This window comes from Mustela lutreola, chromosome 8 (genome assembly GCF_030435805.1).
Source record: "Mustela lutreola isolate mMusLut2 chromosome 8, mMusLut2.pri, whole genome shotgun sequence".
Taxonomy (NCBI): domain Eukaryota; kingdom Metazoa; phylum Chordata; class Mammalia; order Carnivora; family Mustelidae; genus Mustela; species Mustela lutreola.
Window position 1 is genome coordinate 44,981,224 of NC_081297.1, and position 25,291 is coordinate 45,006,514.

The 25,291-nt window shown below is 39.5% G+C and overlaps 1 protein-coding gene across 9 annotated transcripts in view; it reads left to right on the forward strand.

The window, feature by feature from the left end:
- The window catches only part of TULP3 (TUB like protein 3), a 65,807-nt gene that overhangs the window by 14,457 nt on the left and 26,059 nt on the right, over positions 1-25,291 (forward strand). For all 9 annotated transcript variants that reach the window (XR_009356586.1, XR_009356587.1, XM_059184516.1 and 6 more), the window contains one exon: positions 21,015-21,066. Coding sequence is in view for 5 of the 9 variants with exons in the window: in XM_059184516.1 (XP_059040499.1) it covers positions 21,015-21,066 (52 nt within the window). In the remaining 4 variants the exon portion in view is untranslated. The remainder of the gene's footprint in view (positions 1-21,014; positions 21,067-25,291) is intronic.

The window sequence follows — 25,291 nt, forward strand, 5'->3', positions numbered from 1 at the left end:
TTTCTTAGATCCCAACTGTTTGTCCTTTCTAAAAGAAAGTTTGAATTAGAGTTGGCCATTATAACTAACCTATCGATTTGTGTCAGTATCAGCTTTAGGTGTCTTAGTATTCTTGGTCCCAAGTAAAATATAAAGCACAATATCCTTCATATAGTGATTGAGAGTATAAACTTTGCAACTAGATTTCCTGGGTTTGGATCCTAGCTCTACCATTCACTGATTGTGTGACCATATAACTTAGCTGTGCCTCAGTTTCCCCACCTGTAAAAAAAAAAAAAAAAGTTGAATTACTTTACTTCAACTTCCTGAACTCAGATTTCAGATCTCTCAGAGCCAATTAGAAATCCCAGGAGAGGGGCGCCTGGGTGGCTCAGTGGGTTAAGCCGCTGCCTTCGGCTCAGGTCATGATCTCAGGGTCCTGGGATCAAGTCCCACATCAGGCTCTCTGCTTAGAAGGGAGCCTGCTTCCTCCTCTCTCTCTCTCTCTCTCTGCCTGCCTCTCTGCCTAATTGTGATCTCTCTCTGTCAAATAAATAAAATCTTTAAAAAAAAAAAAAAAGAAATCCCAGGAGAGTTTGATTACTTCTTCTTATATCAGTGTCTACAGCAGTCTCTTAGTTTATGGCCATGGAAATAGGGCCATCCAAAATAAGTAAGATGTATAGATATGGTCCAGACTTTCCATCTTCTCAGAGATAGGGGATTATTTGGGGCAAGGCAAAAGCTTAAAAACACAGTATTGATACTGTGTTTTTTTAATGAATAGATTTTATTTTTTAGAGCAGTTTTAGGTTTATAGAAAAATAAATGTAAGTACAGAGAGTTCCCATATTGTCCCTCATCCACCCCTCCCCACCTTGTCCCCTATTACTAACATTTTGCATTAGTGTGGTACATTTGTTATCATTGTTGAGCCAGTATTGATATGTCTGTACTTTACATTAGGATCACTCTTTGTACATATATTCTGTGGGTTTTGACAAATATATAGTGGCATGTATTTACCATTACAGTATTATGCACAACAGGTGTCATTGCCATAAAAATCTCTTGTGCTCTACTTACTTGTTTCTCCATAGATTTTTTGTTGTTGTTTATTTTTTTTAATCCAAGTATAATTAACATACAGTGTTTTGTTAGTTTCGGGTATACGATATAATGCTTCAACAATTTCGTACATTTCTCTGTGCTCATCAAGATAAATATATTTAATCCCCTTTATCTATTTCACTCGACCCCCCCATCCACCTCCCGGATGGCAACCACCGGTTGGTTCACTGTATTTAAGAGTCTGCTTTTTCGTTTCCTTTTTTGTAGTTCATTTGTTTTGAGTCTTAATTTCCACATATGAATGAAATCATATGGTATTTGTTTTTCTTGAACTGACTTACTTAACTTAGCATCAGACCCTCTAGGTCTGTTTTTACTATCTCTATAGTGTTGCCTTTTCCAGAATGTCGTATGGCTGGAATCATACAGTATATACAGTATATACAGCTTTTCTTAGATTGGTTTCTTTCACTCCTCAGTATACCTTTAAGGTTCCTCCATGTCTTGTGTGTGTGTGTGTGTGTGTGTGTGTGTGTATAGCTCTTTTCCTTCATCACCGAATAATGTTTCATGGTATGGACGTACCACAGTTTATGTATCCATTCACCTATTGAAGGACATCTTGGTTGCTTCCGGCTTTTGGCAATTAAGAATAAAGCTGCTGTAACCACAATGAAAATATTCATGTGCAAGTTTCTGTGTGGACAAAAGTTTTCAGCTCTTTGGGTAAATACTGAGGAGCACAACTCCCGGGTCGTATGATGAGAGTAGGTTTACTTTTGTAAGAAACTGCCAAACTTTCTTCCATAGTTGATGTGCCATTTTTTGCATTTCCTCCAGCAATAAATGAGATTTCTTATTGCTCCACATCTTTGCCAGCATGTGGTGTTGTCAGTGTTTGGGATTTTAGCCATCTAATAGGTATGCAGTGGTAACTCATTTTTTTTCTTTTTTTAATTTGCCATTCTGTAATGGCATATGATGTAGATCATCTTTTCATGTGCTTATTTGCCATCTGTATATCTTCTTTGGTGAGGAGTTTGTTTAGATCATTTGCCCATTTTTTAATTGGCTTGTTTTATTATGGTTGAGTTTTAAGAGTTCTTTGTATATTTTTGATAGGATTCCTTTATCAGATTTATGTTTGGTAAATATTTTCTCTCAGTTGACACTGTTTTTCACCTTCCCTGGCCTCAGCTTTTCTTTTATTTTTAAAAGATTTTATTTATTTATTTATTTGAGAGAGAACAAGCAGGGAGAGAGGGAGAGGGAGAAGCAGGCTCCTGGCTTAGCAGGGAGGCCAATGTGGGGCTTCATCCCTGGCATTATGACCTGAGTTCAAGGCAGATAGATGCTTAACTGACTGAGCCAGTTGCCCCTGGTCTCTGCTTTTCTACAGGAATTTCCTAGTTGGCAGAGCTGCACATGCTTTGTACTTTTTGGTCAGTGAGGTTGAATGTCACTGTGGTGACACTCACGTAAGCTTCCCAGCAAGATTCTCACATATGTATCATGGAATAGGAAATTTTAACCTTGCTTTTTCTAATATTCTCACCCTCCCCTTATAAAGATGTCTTTATAAGGATACAAATAGTTCCCCAATTTATAGCTGTACTGATGTTCCAAATGTTGGTATGAATTGGTTGGTTGGCATTTAGGATGTTTTCCCAAAGAAAAATCTTTGTCTTGTTCCTGATTGTAGAGGAAATACTTTCAGTCTGTCACCGTTGTGTATTATGTTTGCTGTAGGCTTTTCATATATGACTTTTATTATGTGGAGGTAGTTTCCTTCTATTTCTAGTCTGTTGAGGGCTTTTATCTTGAAAGGATCTTGAATCTTGTCCAATGCTTTTTCTACATCAAATGTTTTTGTTTTTGTTTCTTTATTTTGTTGATGTGTGCCTGTTTTTGAGAAGCAGGGTGACAGAGGGAAAGAACAGGAACTTTGGTGTCTTACATATAAAAATGTGGCTTTGTTTTTTTAATTTATGTGAACTTAAGCTTGGTTTAGTAAATTACCTAAACTCCTGGAGCCACCCTTTTTCATCTATAAAATAACTAAAATAATAGCAACCTGGGGCACCTGTGTGGCTCAGTGGGTTAAGCCTCTGCCTTCAGCTCAGGTCATGATCTCAGGGTCCTGGGATTGAGCCCCACATCGGGCTCTCTGCTCAGCAGGGAGCCTGCCTCCCCCTCTCTCTCTGCCTGCCTCTCTGCCTACTTGTGATCTCTATCTGTCAAATAAATAAATAAAATATTTTTTAAAAATAGCAACCTTACATGGTTCAAATGAACAGTAAGTAGATTTTTATGTATAAAGGCCTAAGCACTCTCCCTAGCAAATAGAACCTTTTTCTTTCCTTTTATCTCAATGACATGTGTTTATTATTATTGTATTTCTGTTGTTGTTGGGCTTTGCATTCATATTAATATTATTGGTTGGGTTCATATTAATATTACGGTTTTGGGGTTTTTTTTTACTTTTAAGGAGAATTGTAAGGAAACTTGCAGTAGACTTAAAAAAGAACAAGATAGATAAATTCAAAGCTATTTTAAAAGACAAAGGTAAAATATCTGTGGTGTTAGAATACATATGATCAAGGGATAACTAAATTATGATAACTTATTCAGAATATGACTCCAGTATATCAAACAAGCAAAGGATTTAGATTATTGAAGAGAGACTTTGGACATTAAATAGTTTTTTATACCCTTGAGCAGGTTTATCTAAATGTGGACTACCAAGAGAGAGAATTTCCACTTTATGTATGATAGGCACTGATCATACTGCTGGTGGAAGTATGAATTGATGTAGTTTGTTTGGAAAGTTAGTTTGGCAATAAAACTAGTCATACCCTTCGCCCAGTCTTCTTCCAAAAAGGATTTAGATCTACCCTTAGTAATCCTACTTCTGGGACTCTGTCTCAAGAAGAAGCCTTGAAATGCAGACACAAGCTTTATTTAAGTTTAATTATTAATGAGGTATTACCTCTGTACAGTAAGTGTACAGTGTGATGACTATTTTATATATGTATATATCCCTATGATACAGCTATAGAACATTTCTATCACCCAGAAAGTTTCCTTGTGCCTCTTTCCAATTTTATCTTTCCTCTACCCTCCGCCCCACAATGGTAACCATTTTTTAAATTTCTATCATCAGAAATGCTTTTGGTGGTTCTTGAACTAATACAAGTGAAACCATACAGTATATACTGTTTCATGCAAGGCTGTTTTCTTTTCTTTTCTTTTTAAGATTTTATTTACTTGAGAGAGAGAGAGAGACAGAGAGAGACAGAGATAGCAAGAGCCAGTACAAGCGGGGAGGAAAGGGAGAGGCAGGCTCCCTGTTCAATCTCAGGACCCTGGGATCATGACCTGAGCCAAAGCCTGATACTTAACCGACCAAGCCACCCAGAGGACCTGTAAGGCTGTTTTCTTTCTTTCTTTTCTTTTTTTTTTTTTAAGATTTTATTCATTTATTTGACAGAGAGAGATGACAAGCAGGCAGAGAGGCAGGCAGAGAGAGAGGAGGAAGCAGGCTCCCTGCTGAGCAGAGAGCCTGATTCGGGGCTCCATCCCAGGACTCTGAGATCATGACCTGAGCCGAAGGTAGCGGCTTAACCCACTGAGCCACCCAGGTGCCCCTGTAAGGCTGTTTTCAATCAGCATAATGTTTTTGAGATTTAACCATATCGTTGTGTTTGTTACCAGTTCTTTTTATTGCTGAATAATACTCCACTGAATGAATATACCACAGTTTGTTTTTTTGTTCTTCTGTTCGTAGACATGTGATTCGAGTTTTTAGCTTTAAGAACATTCTTGTACAACTTTTTGTAGGTATATGTGCTAATTTCTTCTGGATATAAATCTTATTGTTATTAAATTAGCAACAACTATGAGGGGTGCAGAGCGTGAGAGCTGTGGTGTACAGCCACGGTGCCCTGGTGCACCCTGCCGGCTCTGGCCTTGGAGGGCGGGGTGGACGGCAGGGGTGGACGGCAGGCCCGGTCTGACCATCGGCAAGCTGCCTGTGCCCTCTCTGCTCCACGTGCATAAATTCATACACAGACGTGAATGGATAACAAGAGAAAATGGTTTTGGAACTATGGACATCAGAAATTTTACACAGGAACCTTTGGGAGATGTTGTGATGTAGTTTACTGTAGTCTGTCTAAAGTTGGGACAGAATTGAGCAAATAATGTGAGTTTGGTGCTTTAAAAAGTATGAAAGCTGCTAGTGAGCTCTGTTCTTTATCAGGAGAAATAACTGAAATTGATAAAGCCTTCCAGAAAATCCAGGACTTGCCAACAAATCATGTTATGAACATGGTTGGCTGATCAAGATAAACTTAGTAATCCTTCAGAACTGGATGAATTAATGAGTGAAGAAGCATCTGAAAAATTCATAAAATCTACTGAGGAGTGAAAATGGAACCCCTAAATCAAATACTATGAAATAAAAAAATAAATGAATATGCAACAGCATAAATATCCAACAATAGGGGAATAAATTGGTATAGATAACATATTATGCAGCCACTAAAAATTGTGCTTATAAAAACAAAGGAAGGGGCACCTGGGTGGCTCAGTGGGTTAAAACCTCTGCCTTCGGCTCAGGTCATGATCTCAGGGTCCTGAGATGGAGCCCCACGTTGGGCTCTCCGGTCAGCGGGGAGCCTGCTTCCTCCTTTCTCTTTGCCTGCCTCTCTGCCTACTCGTGATCTCTTTCTGTCAAATAAATAAATAAAATCTTAAAAAAAAAAAGTTTACGATATATGACTTGGAAAAAATAATGCATTATTATTATGTAGTTTAATTTATGTTTTTTTTATTTTTTTTTAAGATTTTATTTATTTATTTGACAGAGATCACAAGGAGGCAGAGAGACAGGCAGAGAGAGAGAGGAGGAAGCAGGCTCCCTGCTGAGCAGGGAGCCCGATGCGGGGCTCGATCCCAGGATCCTGAGATCATGACCTGAGCCGAAGGCAGAGGCTTTAACCCACTGAGCCACCCAGGTGCCCCTATTTTTTAATTATCCTACGATGGGAGTAAGTTACTTTCCTAATAGAAAAAAATACACTTTAAAAATCTGAGTGAGGATCCTCGTGCTTTAGATTCTGTGAACTTTGATTATGTAGACAGTAGAGGGTAGTCAATTGAACTTCTTTTGTATCTTTCTTGTACAACTTAGCTTGTATGACTTTTATTTGAATTACAGATGTTTCCCAGTTGTGGATCAATTATGTATATCAGATGGAATAGTCGTTCGTTATGTGGTAAAAGATTCATTTCCATTAGTAATTAAAAACATGCAAGTAAACAACTTTAAGTTACTTTTTAAAAAAAGATTTACTTATTTTATTTTGGAAAGAGAGAAGGGGAGTGAGCACAAGCAAGAGGGGCAGAGGGAGAAGGAGAGTGAATTCTAGCAGACTCCATACCCAGCGCGGAGTACAACCCGGGCTAGATCTCCCTTGAGATCGGGATGGTGAGATCAGAACCTGAGCGGAAGTGAAGAGTCGGCACTTAACCGACTGTGCCGCCCAGGCACCCCTTAAATTACTTTAATATATCATTAACCTAACAGAGATAACATACCAAATTGGCCAGAGCATAGAGAAATAGGTTTTTAACTTGCTGGTAGCAATGTAAGTTTATAAAGTTCTATTTTGGGGAAAAACAATTTAGAAGAATTATAGGTAAGGGCTCAAAATAGTATAGTTTATAACTTTTGACTTGAAAATTCCACTTTGAAGAATTCATTGCTGTTCTGTAGTGACACAAAGAAGTTCTGCATTCAGAAGAGGGAACAAATCCATCTTATCAGTGGGGTAGGACACTTTAACCATAAAGATATGATGTGTATATGAATTTTGTCAATAAAAGTGGACATATACATAGAAAAAATAATTGAAAAAAAAAACCCAAAATGAGTTTTCAGAGTGATCACTGGCAAATCTGTGCATGTGCTGAATTTATAATGCACTTTAAAAAGTCAATTTTACTGTATGATGATTTAAAAAATTAGTACAGACAAACTCAGTTTGAGGAAAAGAAAAAAGTAGATGAAGGTACTGATAAGAATTAGAAATTGATTGTGATGTGAGAGTCTGTAGTACATTGGGACTTTTTCTGTAAAGTTTTCTTTTTAAGATTTTATTTATTTGACACAGAGAGAGAGATCACAAGTAGGCAGACAGGCAGGCAGAGAGAGAGGGGGAAGCAGGGTCCCCACTGAGCAGAGAGCCTGATGCGGGCCTTGATCCCAACACCCGGAGATCATGACTTGAACCGAAGGCGGTGGTTTAACCCACTGAGCCACCCAGGCACCCACTGAAAAGTTTTTTTTTAAAATACTTTAAGAGATCACCTATAAATACATTTGTATTATGTATGTATTATGTGTGTTTGTATTATGTGTGTGTTTGTGTGCTAAATCACATTGAATCATAAAGTTCTTACTCTTTGCCAGTTTTTGAATGACTGCTCTAATGGGGGATAGGAAACTGACATAAACATACTATCAGGATATTCAGGGTAAGTATATTTAAAAATGTTCAGAGCACTGTTGAAGTAGAACAGAGGAAATTATTATGGAGAAATTGAGGACTTTTGCATAGAAAAGGTGTGTGGTTCTGTTTTAGGTTTTGTTTTTTAGATTTCAGGGGCTGTTCATTCAATGTTAGGTCATTTATTCCCATAGAGAGGATTCTTTTTACAGTGACATTTTATTTTATTTATTTATTTTTTTAAAGATTATTTATTTATTTATTTGCCATAGAGAGAGATCACAAGTAGGCAGAGAGACAGGCAGAGAGAGAGGGAGAAGCAGGCTCCCCGATGAGCAGAGAGCCCCATGTGGGGCTCGATCCCAGGACCCTGGGACCATGACCTGAGCTGAAGACAGAGGCTTAACCCACTGAGCCACCCAGGTGCCCCTACAGTGACATTTTAAAAGAGATGTTTCATTTATCACAAATTTACTGTGAACCTGTACCAAGATATTTATTTATTTAATCAATATATATGTTTTATTTAAAGAGCATTATTCTATAGCACTTTTATAGGCTGTGGAACACAGCCAAAGTGAGAGCTCAGTGTAATAAGTAATGCTCATCACAAGATTCCTAAGTCAAGAAGGGAAGCATGGACTAGGCCCTCTTACTAAGGCAGGGATATACTTAAAACTTTTTTTTATCCAGAAAATGGTTCCTCTCTCTTCATGTTTTAAAAAATAGTTTTCCTCCCTGTTCTTCAATTTGGATAATTTCTACTGATATATCATGTTTTTCCTTTTTCTTTGGAAAAAACAAATTTCTTTAGAATCATTTTTAAAATATATTTTTAAAAGATTTTGTGTATTTGACAGAGAGAGAGAGAACAAGCAGTGGGAGAGGGAGAAGCAGGCTTCCGACTGAGCAGGGAGCTTAATGTGGGGCTTGATCCCATGACCCCAGGATCATGATCTGAGCCAAAGGCAGATGCCTAACCGACTGAGCCACCCAGGCACCCCAGAATAATTTTTTATTGTGTTCTGAACATTATGCACAGCACATTGTAAAGACTCTAGATTCTGTTATTTTTCCATGAAGACTGTTCATTTTTTTCAGTTGGTGTAGATTACTTATTTGAACTGCAGATTGGGCTGGAAGGCAGCCCTGAGATCTCAGTTTGGTTCTTAGTCTTACCAGGATCGGTTGGAGTCAGCCCCATGCATATGCATGCTTTGTTTGGGGTCAACTAGATATTAGGGCTAAATTTAGTGTGCTGCCAAAGATAAAGATTTGGGGTTCTCAGTCATGGTGATAGATAGTTGACATAGGGTATGGCCTGTAGATCAGCATGTAATCCCAAATGGAATAATGGTCAACAGAAGAGGTCGGAAAGTAAAGGGGTATAAGTATCGTGATGGCTGGGGCTAATTCCTTGTTCATTCCTGTATCCTTAGTGCCTACCTCAGTGCCTGGTATGTAGGGCACGCTTAAGAGTTGCTGACTGAATTTAGTGAAAGGAACAGTTAGGTAAGAGTAGAACAATGGGGATTTCAAGAAAACAAGAGAGGAGAAAATTTCAGTAAGGAACTGGTGGTTATTTTTGTTAAATACTTCAAGCAAGTCAAGCAGGAATGAAAGGTGAAAACAAGCTATTATTTTTGGCAATGGGAGGAAAAGTTTCAGGGGAATGAGGGAATAGAGCCAAACTGCAATGAGTTGAGAAGTGAATTATAGTTGGAATAGTGACAGGAAGTGTTGGTTATCCTGAAGTTATTTGATGATGATGGGAAGTAGAGATAGATAAGGTCTGGGAAGGCAGCTTTTTAAAGAGTAATTGTGAGCCGAGGAAAGAAGCTACTAGAGATGGAGAAGCTGGAGAGGGAGGAGCAGTATTCGTTGTAATTCTAGGGAAATGGGCCAGAATCAGTTCTCCAGTATCAGAGTTTACTTTATGGGGAGGAACGTCTTCTGTGATAGGAAGGGAGAGGAAGCACGTGTATTTTTATGAGTATGGTTGGAGAGGAGAATGAGAAAAGGCCTCTGTGTGGCCCTTGGGCCCTCTTGAGAGAGGAGTAACAGAGTAGCTAAAATCTAATTCATATGATATGTTTTATTCTCCAACTTACATGCTTTTTAAAAAAAAAATTTAAAGTTTATTTATTTAAGTAATCTCTACAACCCAATATGGGGCTTGAACTCACGACCCAAAGATCAAGAGTCACATGCTCTTCCAACGGGGCCTGCAGGGGCCCATCCAACTTGCATGCTTGTTTATTGTGCATATTTTTGAGGCAAGCCTGATCTTAGATCTTTATTTCCAAATATTTATAAAAGGCCTGAAGAATGTGTGTGGGAGCACATTGCAGTTAGATTTAACATTGAATATGTTGGAGACTTTTCATCATTATAGTTTGTAAAAGTTTAATATATATAGTTTGCGTTGGTGTAACATTATGTTGACACTCATGCTGTAGTCGGAACTGGACTGAATTAATTGTTTAACTCCCTTTGTAGGTGGATTTAAAAAACACTTTTATTGAGGTGTAATTGACATACATCAAACCGCACATTTAAAGTGTACATGTATGGGGCGCCTGGGTCGCTCAGTGGGTTAAAGCCTCTGTCTTTGGCTCAGGTCATGATCCCAGGGTCCTGGGATCAAGCCCCACATCACTTTCTCTGCTCAGCAGGGAGCCTGCTCCGCCCCCTACCCCCATCCCACCCCTGCCTGCCTCTCTGCCTACTTGTGATCTCTATCTGTCAAATAAACAAATAAAATTTTAAATGGTACATGTTGATGAGTTTTGACATACGTATACCCCTGTGATACCATCATTACAGTCAAGATAATGATCCCCCAGATTTTCCTTTTGCCACTTTATAATCCGTCCTTCCTTCTCACTGTCAGATACCCCCTGCTTTTTGTCACTGTTGATCAGTTTGTGTCTTCTAGAATTTTACGTAAGTGTCATCCTACAGTGTGTTCTCTTTCTTGTCCTTAGCAGAATGGTGTTGGTATTCATCCATTTTTGTCATGTGTATCAGTAGTTTTCTCCTGTTTAGGGCCAGATAGTATTTCTCATAAAATTTATCTGTTCATCCAATGATGGACATTTGGGTCACTTTCACATTTTGGCTAATAAAAATAAAACTGCTTAAAATATTTAAAAATAAAGCTGCTTTGAACATCCATAGATACATTTTTTCTTTTCTTTCCTTTTTTTTTTTTGTGTGTGTGTGTGTACATATGCTTTCATGTCTCAGGTGAATTTTGGAGTGGAGTGCTTGGATCAAATAGTGGGTATATATTTGACAGTTTTTCAAAAGTAGCTGAAAGAGGTTGCACATTTTGCACACACCTGCCGGTTGATGCCACGTGAGTTCACGTTGTTCTACATCCTCACCAACACTGGTGGTCAATCTTTAATTTCTAGCCTTTCCGGTGGTTATGTATTGACATTTCACTGTGGTTTTAATATGAGCTGAAGGCAGACGCTTAACCAGCTGAGCAACCCAGACGCCCCTTTTGTCTTTTTGATACTAACTGTTCTGACAAATGTGAGGCAGTATCTCACTGTGGTGATGAATTGCATTTTTCTCATGATCAGTGATATTGAGCACTTTTTCATGTACCTGTTGGCCATCTGTCTGTCTTTGGAAAAATGTCTATTCAGATCTTCTGCCTGTTTTCTTTTCTTTCTTTTTTTTTTTTTTTTTAAAGATTTTATTTATTTATTTGACAGAGAGAAATCACAAGTAGATGGAGAGGCAGGCAGAGAGAGAGAGAGGGAAGCAGGCTCCCTGCTGAGCAGAGAGCCTGATTCGGGACTCGATCCTAGGACCCTGAGATCATGACCTGAGCCGAAGGCAGCGGCTTAACCCACTGAGCCACCCAAGCGCCCTTCTGCCTGTTTTCAAATCAGATTCTTAGGGGGGTGGTTTGCATACAAGTTCTTTTTATATTTTGGATTTCAACCCCTTATCAGCTATATGATTGCAAATTTCTCCTCCCATTCAATAGGGAGGAATGTTCTATTTATTCTGTTTTATTCTGTTTATTTTTTCCTTTGCTGTGTGGAAACTTTTTACTTTGATGTAGTCTCACTAAAGCGTTTATTTTTATGAAGTCCAGTTTGTTGATTTTATTGATTTTTGGTATGTATATTTAAGTAAAAGACATAACCAAACCTACAGTTTTTCTCGCAGAAGTGGGAGTGGGAAAAATAGAGCCTAGGTGGCTCAGTCATTAAGCGTCTGCCTTTGGCTCAGGTCATGATCCCAGGGTCCCTGGGATCGAGCCCCATGTCAGGCTTGCTGCTCAGAGGGGAGTCTGCTTTTCCCTCTCCCTCTACCCCTCCCCCAACTTATTTACTCTTGCTCTCAAACAAATAAATAAAAATTAAAAAATTAAAATAGAGCTTCTATATGATCCAGTAATTCTATTCCTTGGTATTTATCAAATACTTAAGTCAAATCTTTGATTAAGTATGAATAATGACTAGATGTAAGAATTAAAAAATGACATTGCTTTATGTAATTACTTGTCTTCAGTTACTCAACCTTTTCCCCTCCATCTTTACTGTAATATCACCTTTTTAATAATTCATTATCACACATAATACATGTATTTCTGATTGAGTTGGACCAGAGTTTCATAAATTGTTTTTATTGTAACTTCATACAGGCAGCTAATGACTAAAGATTTACGGTTAGGAATTTCTCAAACTAAAATAAATGAATTGCCTTCCAAGTTGTCCCCTTTATCAATCCACATTGGCATTTATTGCATTTATTTAAATAAAATAGGGGAAGCCTTTCTTTCTCTCTTCTTAACTAATTCCTGAAACTAAAAAGTATCATTTGTGATGTTATGAAGCCATAATATAATCAGTAAAGGAAGTGCTCACTCAAGTTACTATGAGAAAAGCCATGAGCTGTTCACAGCCTTCAGTTATGCAAGTCTTAGCAGGCTGCATTCCTGGCAGGGACAGTGTTTACTCCCTCCACAGAAGGAGGCTGTTTCGCTTCCTGTATCACTGGCCAAATTGCAGCTAAGTGCTGATTACAGCATCCTTATTATCTGGCCCCATGTAGGAGGCAGCAAGAAGCCTCCCCTGACTGGATAGCAGCAATGGATTTTTGTGTTAGAAAAATTTATTCTTTTTTTTTTTTTTTTTTTTTTTTGGCATGCTGAGAGAAATTGACAAGAATGTTAAAAATGTAAAGTAATCATAGACTCTAGTAGGTCATCAATACGTTATTAAATGCTTCAAACTTGGGGCACCCTGCAGGGCTCAGTCGGTTAAGCATCTGCCTTCCACTCAGGTCATGATCCCAGAATCCTGGGATGGAGCCTGCATTGGGCTTCTTGCTCAGCAGGGAGCCTGCTTCTTCTCCCTCTGCCTGCTGTTCCCCCTGCCTGTGCGTGCTCTCTCTCTCTCTGTCCGATAAATAAATAAAATCTTCAAAACCAAATGCTTCAAACTATTTGGCAACATGGTTTGTTGTGTATAGCTCTAGACTAGCAATTCAGTGTTTTAAACTAATCTCTAAGTGTCTTAGGCATTTGTCTTGGGCAAATTTCATTATTGTTCCATATCATCTCCTTAGAAATTCCACACATACTGTGTGTGCAAATTAGGCACTAGATTAAAGGGCATGTGGATTTTTAAGTGTGCTGTGAAATGCACATTACACAAAATGTCTGATTCCTTGTTTTTTTCCCCTCTAACTTCTTATTTTGAAGAAAGTTTAATATGCTGAAATCTAGAAAGAAAAGTATATTGATAACCTATGCCCTTCACCTACAGTCACTGCTTACTAATGTTATTTTTTAGTATCTCACTTTAAACAATCTTTTAAATTAGATGTACAAAGAAGTTGTAAAAATGTAAGAGAATTCCTTGACCAAGTTTCCCCTGTTGTTAATATCTTACATAATCATAGTAATTTACCAAAACCAGGACGTTAATACTGATTCAGTACCATTAACTAATCCACCGGTCTTTTTGGGGTTTTGCCAGTTTTCTCACTAATGTCTCTTTATAGTTTGGTATCCAAATCCAGAATCCTGTAGTCTACTTAATTGTCACATCTCTTTAGTATTCTCCAACCTTCTTCAACCTGCGTTGTGTCTCAGTCTTTCTTTCTCTTTCCTGAACCTGAGGCTTTTTAAAAAAATCAAAGTAGAGTTGACACATAGTCTTCCGTTAGTTTCAGGCATACAATATAGTGATTCAACAACTCTGTGCTCTGCTCACCACCAGTGTAGCTCCCGTCTGTCGCCATACAAGGCTGTTTCAGTACCATTGACTCCATTCCCTATGCTGGACCTTTCATCACTTTGACTTACTCATCCCCTAACTGGAATCTGTAACTCCCACTCCCCTTCCTCCCTTTTGATCTTCACCCTTTTGAAGAGCACTGGCCATTTATTTTGTTGACGGTTTTCTCAGATTGGGTTCCTCTGCTCTTTGCTCTTGATTAAATTGAGGTGGTACATTTTTGGCAAGAACTGCCAACATGATTCTGTGCCTTTCTTGCCACATCATATCAGGAGGAAAATTGTGTTGTTCTGTCTTCTTACTGGTGATGTTAATCTTAATCCCTTAGGTAAGGTCCTGTCTTCCAGGTTTCTCCACTGTGAAGTTTCTAATGTTTCCCATTGGAATCAGTAATTATCTTATGGGCAGATACTTTGAGACTATGCAGATATCCTGTTTCTCATCGTATTTTCACCCACTAATTTTAGCAGCCATTGATGATTCTTGCCTGTAGTAATTATTACTGTGGTGTTTGACTTTGGTGACTTTCTATTTCCATCATTCCTTTTATCTTTTTTAATTGGATTTTTTTTTTTTTCTGTAAGGAAGAGCTGTACCTTCTTCTTGGTTCATTCATTCTTTCATTCATTTTATTTATCTGTATCATTATAGACTCATGGATACTCCGAGACTTGTGGCTCCCCTATCCATACTACCCAGTTCCTGTTCCCTCATTATTTCTACCTTATTCGCTCTCCTACAAGACCACAATACTATTATCACATGTGGGACACTTCACGTGAATATACTGATAATCCTGGTCTGATGTGCCATTCATAGTCAGATATCCCCAGTGCACCCACAGTAGTCTTCACTGTATGTTTTGATCTGTAATTCAAAGATTCTGTATTATATTTTCTTGCCAGAAATCTCTTAAATCTCTTCCACTCTAACCTAGAGCTGTTTTTATTGTCTCTTTCAATAAGGATGCTTTTGAAGAATCGTGAGAGTTGTCTTGCAGAATTTCCCTCCACTTAGTTTGTTTCCTCTTGAATAGATTTAGAACAAACATTGTTGGCAGGAATGTTGCATATATTATATTGTATGTATTCTTTTCAGTACATCACATCAGGTGTGTCAGTGTGTCAGTGTGTCCCCTCATAGTTGCTGTAGCCCTTCATTTGGTTAAGGTGATACCTGCCAGATTTCCTCATTGTAATGTTACCTTTTCCTCTTTGTAATTAATATAATCTGTGGGGAAGATACTTGAGATTGTGTTGACTACCCTGCTTCACTCAGTGGTAATAGAATCCATCAATGTTTCTTGCAAGAGTCAATTATTAATATGGTAGTTATAAAGTCATGATAGTCTACTTCTATTATTCATTCTATATTTATTAGTTGGCATTATTCTGTAATGAAGATTTTTGTTATACCATTTATTTATTTAGAATTAGTTTAGACTCATGGACTTTTTTATATATAAAAAATTTTGTATATATAACTTTTTTATATATAAAGCTGTATAATAACAGCTTTATTAAATGTAATTCATATACCATACGATACATCCCTTTAAAATAGACACACTTCGGCGCCTGGGTGGCTCAGTGGGTTAAAGCCTCTGCCTTTGACTCAGGTCATGATCTCAGAGTCCTGGATCGAGCCCCGCATCGGGCTCTCTCCTTGGCAGGGAGCCTGCTTCCTCCTTTTTCTCTCTGCCTGCCGCTCTGCCTACTTGTGATCTCTGTCAAATAAATGAAATCTTAAAAAAAAATAAAAGAGATATACCTCACTGGTTATTAATATATTCACTAAAGTGTGCAGCCATTACCACAGTTAACTTTAGGACATTTTCATCACTTTAAAAAGACATTCCATGCCCTTTAGCTATAATCCCCCAACTTTCATCCCCCCAAGACTGTAAGCAATCACTAATCCACATTCTGCCTTTATAAATTTGCCTGTTCTGGACATTTCAAAAAACCAAATCATATAGGGGCACCTGGATGGTTCAGCTGGCTAAGTGTCTGCCTTCAGCTCGGGTCATGACCCAGAACCCATTTCCCTCCCTCTGCCTGCCCCTCCCCTTGCTCATTCTCTCTCTCTCTCTCTGTCAAATAAATAAAATCTTGAAAAATAAATGGAATCATACAATATGTGTGGTCTTTTGTTGATTGGCTTCTGTCATGTAGCATAATGTTTTCCAGGTTCTCCCATGTTTCAGTAGCTATTCCTTTTTATGGCTGAATAATACCCCATTGTATAGATAAACCAGATTTTGTTTACCTGTTCATTAGTTGATGGACACTTGAGATGTTTCCACTTTTGGGCTCTTGTGAATATTGCTGCTATAAAAATTTGTATGCAAACAACAATGTAAATGTACTTAATACCACTGAACTTAAAAATGGTTAAAATGTAACATTTTATGGTACCTGTTTTTACCACAATAAAAAAATGAAGAAAAAAAATTTATGAAATGTCCGTGTGATGGACTATTATATAGCGGCTTAATATTATATTTCAAAAACCTAAAACATAAAAGATGCTTATGATATAATCTTAAGTTAAAATAGTACAAAAAGATGTTTGTTTCCTTGTTAGCAGGGATTGTATCTCAAGATGGTAGGATTATGAAGAGACTTTCATTTTCTTTATAAATTTTTTCAAAATATACAAAATGAGTATGCATTGTTTTTATAATCAATGAAGAAAAACACTAGCAAGAGAAAAAAATCATACAAAAAGGGTTTGGCACCAACTGTCTTCTTAACACATGTATTATCTCAAAAATCCTTTCAATTAAAGAAATAATAGGGTGAATAGGTGAAGAACATTCACAGATACAAAATCCTGTTATAAAATAAGGCATGATGATAAGTATAGCAAAGGGAATATAGCCAGTAATATTGTAATAATGTTTTATGGTGACTATCCTTACTGTGGTGAGCCTTGCATTATATATATGTTAAATATATATTATGCTACATGATATTATATATATGATGCTCCTAAACATAATGGAGACTAGTAGTTCAAGAGAATGATATTCTTTGGGCATAATTATGTGCCACACTTGAATGTTGGGTCTGTTTTTCTAGCATGTATGTTTAGGACTTTCCCTGATGTGTGAAGTAAGTGGGAAATTTTCCATGAGAAAAATGGGAGGAAACATAGTAATTCCATTTCTTTTACTCTGTAGGGATTCTTTCTGTTTTGTGTTGATTTACTAACCAGGCTCGCTTAGGCTGGCTATTCAACAACTTTGTTTGAAAGAAAGGAGAGAGTACTAAAGGAGGAAATGGAAATTTAGTAAGATCATTTTCCAGGTTAGACTAGAAATTCTAGTTTAGATTAATATAAATATATAAAATATATCATTTCTGCTAAATTATAATTGAAAGGAAGAGCTCAAAGAAAGTGTAGCTTTGATGTATAGTAGGTATCTACCTGTTACAATGATGTAGCATCTTTTTAGTGCCTCTCTTGTTCAGGTCAGAACAAAACCTGTTTATTTAAATTGTCTGTTCAGCTTGCCCAGGCTTGATGAAAGGAATTAAGTGGTGTCAAGATAGGCATTGAAGATACACCTGATTTCCTCACTATTAGAGGCCTCAAGAGAAATGTTTGAGGACTTCAGTTGTGTGTCAGAATTTACCATAATTGAGGTTTTTAACATTGTGTGTGTGTGTGTGTGTGTGTGTGTGTGGGCTAAGGTGGTGGGACAGGATGATTTCTTTTCCATGCCAGGGGATTTTGCAATTGTGATGTAGTATTGAGAGCAGAGTGAGGTAGAGGAAAAACAAAATTCATAGCAGTAACTGTTGAAAATACTAGTATATAAGTGCATTTTTATTCTACCTTACCCATTCCTGTATATTCATATTTTTTCCTATACATATGTATATTCATAATTTTTTGTCCTGGTCATTTTCTTTAAAAAGAAAAAGGTTATTTTATTTTATATTTATTTTAGGAAGAGAGTACAGGTTGGGGGCAAAGGGAGGGGTAAAGAGAATCTGCAGGAAGATTCCCCACTGAGTGCAGAGCCCTGATGCAGGCTAACAGGTTCTCACGGCGCATGAGATCTTGACCTGAGCCCAAACCAAGAGTCAGACGTTCAAGCAACTGAGTCACCCAGGCTCCTCATCTTAGTTGTTTTATGTAGAATTTTTTCAAATTTATACTGATGTCCACTGAATACTAATAATATTCTAGCACTATATTCGTAAAGCTAGGATTTTAAAATATATGAATGAGGATTAAAAACACTAAGAAAAACAGGAACATATCTAGGAGAAAGGTTAGGAGCCCACAGAGTCAAGGCATGGTTATATAATATCTGTCATTTTTATTTGTTTATTTTTCCCTTTTATTTTTTTTAAGTAGGTTACACACCCAGAGCAGAGCCCAATATAGGGCTCAAACTCATGACCCTGAGATCAAGACCTGAGCTGAGGGGTGCCTGGGTGGCTCAGATGGTTAAGTGTCTGCCTTTGGCTCAGGTCATCATCTTCAGGTCCTGGGATTGAGGCCCACATTGGGCTCCTGGCTCAGCGAGGAGTCTGCTTGTCCCTCTTCCTCTTCCCCCCATTCATGCTCTCTCTCTCAAATGAATAAATAAAATCTTAAAAAAAAAAAAAAAAAAAGACGAAGCTGAGCTCAAGAGTCTAATGCTTAACTGATTGAGCCACCCAGGCACCCCTGTTTGTCTGTCTTTTGAACTGGGAAAAGGAGATGATTTATTTTGAATACCCAGCTTTTTTTTTTTTTTAAGCATATAGTTTATAAGGAAATTAATAGAGGGGAACTGTCAGAGAACCAGAATGTCATCTATATTTTTGTCTAAGGGGTTATTAAATCTGTTTACAGGTTAGTAGGCAGGAGGAGCCTTGGAGATAGTATGTATCTAAGTTGCTACGCATTATGAAAATGCACCTTCTAAAAATATGTGAAGGGAGTGGTAAACCATTAAGCCACGGATAGACGCTTTGGTATTTTTTACCTCAAATGCAGAAAAAGCCATGCTTCCTTCTGTAGCCATGGAATCTGTCTTCTTAAAAAGGAGCTAGTGTTTATAGTTTTTCTGACAGTAAGCTCCCAGTAAAAATTTGTAATACAAATCATAGTTATTACAAATAATAATAATTGAGACACATTTCTGCCTTGTTTCATACTTTACTCTTTCCAAAAATGCTGAGTCACAAAATAAAATCTTAAATTAGAAATTTTTCAAAAAATAGAACTAGCTTCTGAGAGAGTTTTTGGAAAGTTCAAAAGGATTTGGAGACAGTAATTTGATTCTATTTTTGTCGTCGTTGTTTTCTTCCATCAAACAAATCTGTCTCCTGGTGGTATTAAGTCTTGTCTGTTCATCCATACTTAGAGTGTCTTTGCGTGACTGGCATCATGTTTTATTAATGGCAAACTTGAAAAGTAAATTAAATGACTTTCCTAGATCTTAAGGGAATCAGTGAGCTGTAGTAAGATACTATACATAGTTGTTGGGGTAGGGGAGATTTTGACCCTGTCCATCTTGGTTCTGCTGGCTGATCTCATAATTAAATTGACATAATTTAACAGGATTAACAGGAGAAAAAAAATTTTATTTTGTAGGTATGGAGCTCTTATAGATGGGCCTAAGAAATAACCAAAGCGGGTGGTTTATGTACCTTTTAGAAACAGAAACAATAAATTTGTGAAGAACTGACAAGACAAAGAAACTTAGTCTTGGGTACTAATGTGTCAGTGTACACTGACTTCTGGGCTTCGAATTCTCTCTCCCTGGTGATAAGGATGTTTCTTTACCTCCTGATGCAGGGAGGGCACCTGTCACATGGGAAATTTATTTCCTGCTTTCAAGGGGACAGAGAGGAGGGTCAGAATGTGCTTGGACTGGTTGTTTTTCAAGTAAACTTTCTTTCAGAATTATCAGTGTGCCACTTTGACATATCTGGGAGCAGCTCTGAGCCCCATTGTAGTTCTCATTCTCTCTTTCCTAGAACTAGCTGCAAAGAAGGAGACAAATGTATTTCAATTTTATGTGGACTTTAAACTCTGGAAAGAGACCTGGATTACGGTCTCTTTCTGCTGTTTAACCTTATGTATGACCCTCCAAGTCTGTTTCTCCAGCTTCAAAGTGTGAAAAATAATAGTACCCAATTCAGAGGGTAGTTTTGAGGAATTAATAAAATAATGCATATAAGATACTTCACTGTGTCTGGCCTATAGTAAGTACTCAACATATCGTTTTAAAAAAAATTCCTGCATGCATGGGGGTCTGTGTCCTACATCCTTTTATTTATTTATTTTTGGTTGTTTTTAAAGATTTATTTAATTATTTGGGAGGGGGATGGGATTGGGAGAGGTGGGGAGAGAATCTTGAGCAGGCCTCATGGCCAGTTTGGAGCTTGATTTCACCAACCTGAGATTTCAACCTTTCACCAACCTTGATTTCACGTGGGGCTTGATTTCACCAACCTGAGATCATGACTTAACGACTGAGCCACCCACGTGCCACACACATCTGTTTTTTTTTTTTTTAAAGATTTTATTAATTTGACAGAGAGAAATCACAAGTAGACAGAGAGGCAGCCAGAGAAAGAGAGAGAGAGGGAAGCAGGCTCCCTGCTGAGCAGAGAGCCTGATGCGGGACTCAATCCCAGGACCCTAAGATCATGACCTGAGCCGAAGGCAGCGGCTTAACCCACTGAGCCACCCAGGCACCCTTTTTTTTTTTTTTTTTTTTTTTAAAGATTTTATTTATTTATTTGACAGAGAGAGATCACAAGTAGACAGAGAGGCAGGCAGAGAGAGAGAGAGGAGGAAGCAGGCTCCCTGCTGAGCAGAGAGCCCGATGCGGGACTCGATCCCAGGACCCTGAGATCATGACCTGAGCCGAAGGCAGCGGCTTAACCCACTGAGCCACCCAGGCGCCCTTTTTTTTTTTTTTTTTTTTAACTCTTTGGGTACTTCAGTCTCCTGAGGTCCTCTGTGGAGTAAGTGTGGCATTAAGGATGGCAAGTCCTCCTTCAGTCAGTGTGGGTAACATCTAGACACGATGCTGTCCCTAACGTAGAATCAGTTGGTTCCAAACAGCCCAAAGGAGTAGATACTTGGAAAAGATGAAATTGACATAATCTTAACAGGGTTTTCTCTTTACATACTCCTTTTTTCTTCTTCTTCTTTTTTTTTTAAACAGTGCCTTTGAAGATGAGACCATGAAGCTTCGACAGCTGAAACTAGATAATCAGGTGAGTGAATCAGGAGTCTCCCTCCTGTTTTGAAACATGTGGCCGGTTGTACTGACTGTGATGCTAATAGTCTGGACTCTGAAGTCTTGGCAGGGTCCTGGAATGGGGGCAGGCAAGGAAAAGGCTTTGATGTTACTAAGCAGTGTCTGGAGGTTATATTTGCTAAACCAAGGCCCTGGGCTCTGGCAAGACCAAAGTGCTTCCAGGAGCACAGCCATAAAACTGGCCTTGGATTTCTAATCACTGAAAATTCCTTGGCACCTTTCCTAAGAATTAGAAGAATGTTAACATTGTGTTTTATGTAGTAATGGTCCTGCTGCCTTGCATACCTCTCTGCACTGTAATTTCGGTTAAGTATAAGATTTTTCTTTTTATTCTAAAATACAGATCTGAACATGCTGCTGGGCTGCTTAGAGACCTCAAGTGTTTACAGCACAATTTTCTTCACAACACTGGTCCCAGTTTTCAGCTACACATTAATTCTGTTTTTCAGTGATTTGGTTTATGTTTGTTTCCTCCACTAGGCTAAGCTCCTTGAAAACAGAAGCCAAGTTTGTTTATGATGACCATTATATCAGAAGTTCCTAGCACAGGGCTGGGCACGTACTAATCCTTCCCTAAGTATTTGAACGAAGGAAGAAATAAATGAACAGTCGTATGTTATTATTTGCTGTGATCGTCATTGTTGGTCAGCTTAGAACCTCTACATCTCTTGCTTTCTTATTTGCAGTTTCATGTGCATGTTACCTAATTCAGGACGTTCTACAGCTCGAGTCTGTCTACATAGGATCAAAGTGTCTAGGCCCTGTAGGTGCCTAAACATACCTCTAAAGTTTTGTCTTATTTATGCTAATGTTGGAATGACTAATGGGACTTGTAGTGTAATAAGTTGCTTTAAAGGTGGGAGAGAGGTCTGTGCCTGGCGGGCAGGGAGGTATAGGGACACCCCCTGTAGGGTGAGGCCATGGCAGGTTGGAATGCCATGCCCGCCCTGGGAAGGCTTTGGCGCTCGCGCTCATGTGTGGCCGCCCCTGCATGGCACCTTCGAAGTCTTCCATGATGATGGTACTAATGTGGGGACTGTCACTGCATTCCACTGCCACTCGTCACCAGCTGGTGGGGTCCAGCCTCCTCACCTGCGCCTAGAAGGGGAGTGTTGAGTACAGGTCTCCCCTGTGTGCAAGTCTGTGCCACCAGAGGACACCTCTGGCTTCTAGGTGGCTGGTGATGGCCTCCATCATCCTGCTCAGGTCCCTGGCCCGCCTCATGTGTTTGTGGAGAGGAGCAGCTGCTTAGGTGTGGCTCCAGCTGCCTAGCTTTGTTGACTGAAAGGTCTAAGTAACAGTACCAGTGGCCATGGCCAGTCTGGAGCCCTCTGGAGCCTCCTGGCTGGGCATATGACAATCACAGCTTTTCCCCCTCGCCCACCTCTCTGTGAGGGGCTCAGAGGAGTGACCAGTGTGGACAGGGACCTGTGGGCCCAGCCCTCTGGGCCCTAGCTGCCCCAGGCTCTTCCTGCATCCAGTGACACATACACGTAAGGCCTTGCCTGTCCATGAGCCCCTACAGAAATGCCTGCGCAGTCCGGTGTGCAAAGCCCACTCTTCATGCCTGGAGGGCCAGGAGTCCCCACCACCCTGGCGCCTGCATCTTGGTGTGTGATGAAATCCTCTTAGGGATCCCCAGGGTGCTTGGGCTCCAAAGGCTGTAGACCCTGGCATGGGTGACCTGTCCCAGGGAGCCTGGCCATAGTGCTTTTATAGATAGACTTCCTTGAAACCACTGCCGAGGGTAACATAGCAGCTGTAGCCTCCCTCCTCCTGGCTTCCTTTAAAGAGACTGAGGGAGGGGCACTTGGGTGGCTCAGTTGGTTGAGCATCCAACTCTTGATTTCATTTCAGGTCATGATCTCAGGGTTGCGAGATTGAGCCCCGTGTCAGGCTCCATGCTCAGTGGGGAGTCTGCTTGAGATTCTCTCTCTGCCTCTTCCCCTACTGCACTCTCTCTCTAAAAATAAATAAAATCTTTAAAAAGAGACTGAGGGACATTTTAAGCCAATCTAGTTTTTCATAGCCTTGCAGGAAAATGGCAACAAACTTCTTAGCAATTATAGGTCTCACCGTTCTCCACAGGTTGGGATACCTGTAAGCAGAGAACCATCTAGCATTCTGCACACATTCTCTGTAAAGTTGTCAGGTGGAAGGTGTGAAGTAAACAATCCTTTCTAACACTGGAAAAAAATAAAGGTGGCTCAGATATTTGGTAATTTTTATTCTTTTTAATGAGCGTGCTACGTGTGATATGTTTACGGTATATGTGTTGGGATTCTGTGGGCCTTTTTATGGCACAGATTTTTAAAAGTTATGTTTTTTTTATGGGCAATAAAAGCATATGGTAAGGATTCCAATAATACTCAAAAGATATTTTATGAAAAGTCTCTCTTCCTCTCCTTGGCTTAGTTCTTTACTGGAGACTCACTAACTCCCCCCCCCCACCCCCCTCCAAGGTTTTATTTATTTATTTGTCAGAGAGAGAGAGAGCAAGTGAGCTAGAGAGAGAGAGAGAGCACAAGCAGGGGGAATGGCAGGCAGAGAGAGAAGCAGGCTTCCCACTGAGCACAGAACCCAGTGAGGGACTCCATCCCAGAACCCACCCACGTGCTGCAGACTTTTTTTTTTCTTTTTTTGAGGGAAGGAGTTTAGGGAAGAGGAGGAGAGACAGAGAGAATCTTAAGCAGGCTCCAGGCTCCATGCCCAGTGCAGAGCCCGATGTGGGGCTCGATCCCATGACCCTGAGATTATGACCTATGTGGAAATCAGGAGCCAGACGCTTAACTGACTGAGCCACCCAGGCACCCCCAGAGACTGTCACTAACGTCTAATGTACTCTTGCAGAGATAGTTAATGAATATACAGATATAAAATTTTATAGAAATTTTTTTTAAATTAAAAAAAATCTAGGGGGGCACCTGGGTGGCTCAGTGGGTTAAAGCTTCTGCCTTCGGCTCAGGTCATGATCCCAGGGTCCTGGGATCGAGCCCCGCATCGGGCTCTCAGCTCAGCAGGGAGCCTGCTTCCTCCTCTCTCTCTCTCTGCCTGCCTCTCTGCCTACTTGTGATCTCTGTCTGTCAAATAAATAAATAAAATAAAATCTTTAAAAAAAAACCTGGGGACCTGCTGTGTAAATGCGGGTATTAAATAGCCTGTGAGAATACTGTGAGGTTCTGAAGCACTGTCTCTGCCTCGAGAAGGAGGTTGCTCAGCAGGGGGTAACGGAATTTCCACAAACACAAACTGAGCATTCAAATCGCCTGGGAAAAAAAGGCAGCACTACAGGATGAAGGAAAGGTTGGGCTGGGAACCGGAAGACTCTGGTTCCCATTCTGACTCTGCCATTAATTAGCTGGGTGATTTTAGGTAAGATTCTTAAACTCTGTGGGTCCCACTATTTCATCTGTAAAGTGAGGTCAGATAATAGAAAGTGAGGATCTGAGAGTATGGACATTAGACCTGAGATGAGGTACACTGAGGAAGGCTAGGTTGCTGCTCAGTCTGGGCCTCAGAGGCCAGTAGGATCTTGGTGGAAGTCTGTCTCTCAGTCCAGGACATGCCACCCTACCCAAGACCATGCACTCCATATCCGTGACTGGCTTAATCTAGCAGTGATTGTCAGGCGAGGTGGGAGAGGCTAGGGAACGTTATTCTCCCCACCGCTGCCTGAAGTATACGGTAGATTAACCTCTTAGGAATCCTGTTTTGGGAATGTCCCCAGGTTGAGAGTCATTGGTCATGAACTTTGTAGGCTGAGAAGAGGTTTGCTAAAAGCAGCCAAAGTTCATAAGTCTCACAAGGATTGGTTCATACTAACCAATATCACAAGTGATGAATCTAAACCTGGCGATTAATTTACTAATTTCTAATGAACCAGAATCAGCTGATCACCACAATCCTATCAGATAAGTGTGTGGGAAGTTTACAATTAGAAAAGAGGCGTGATGACTTTGAAATCCGAGTGAGTGCAGTTTGTAAAATGATATTTATGGTAAATATCATTGTGTGATCATATAATTAATTCATCGCTACTAAAGGGATACACCTGGCAACAAATGAGATAGGTGACTGTCTGGTTAGGCCACTTCCTGCCTTGGGTGGCCCTAGACACACAAGGTAGCTCTTGCTCTAAGTTTTATCTTACCTTATTTCCACACAGACATTTCCCTTTTCAT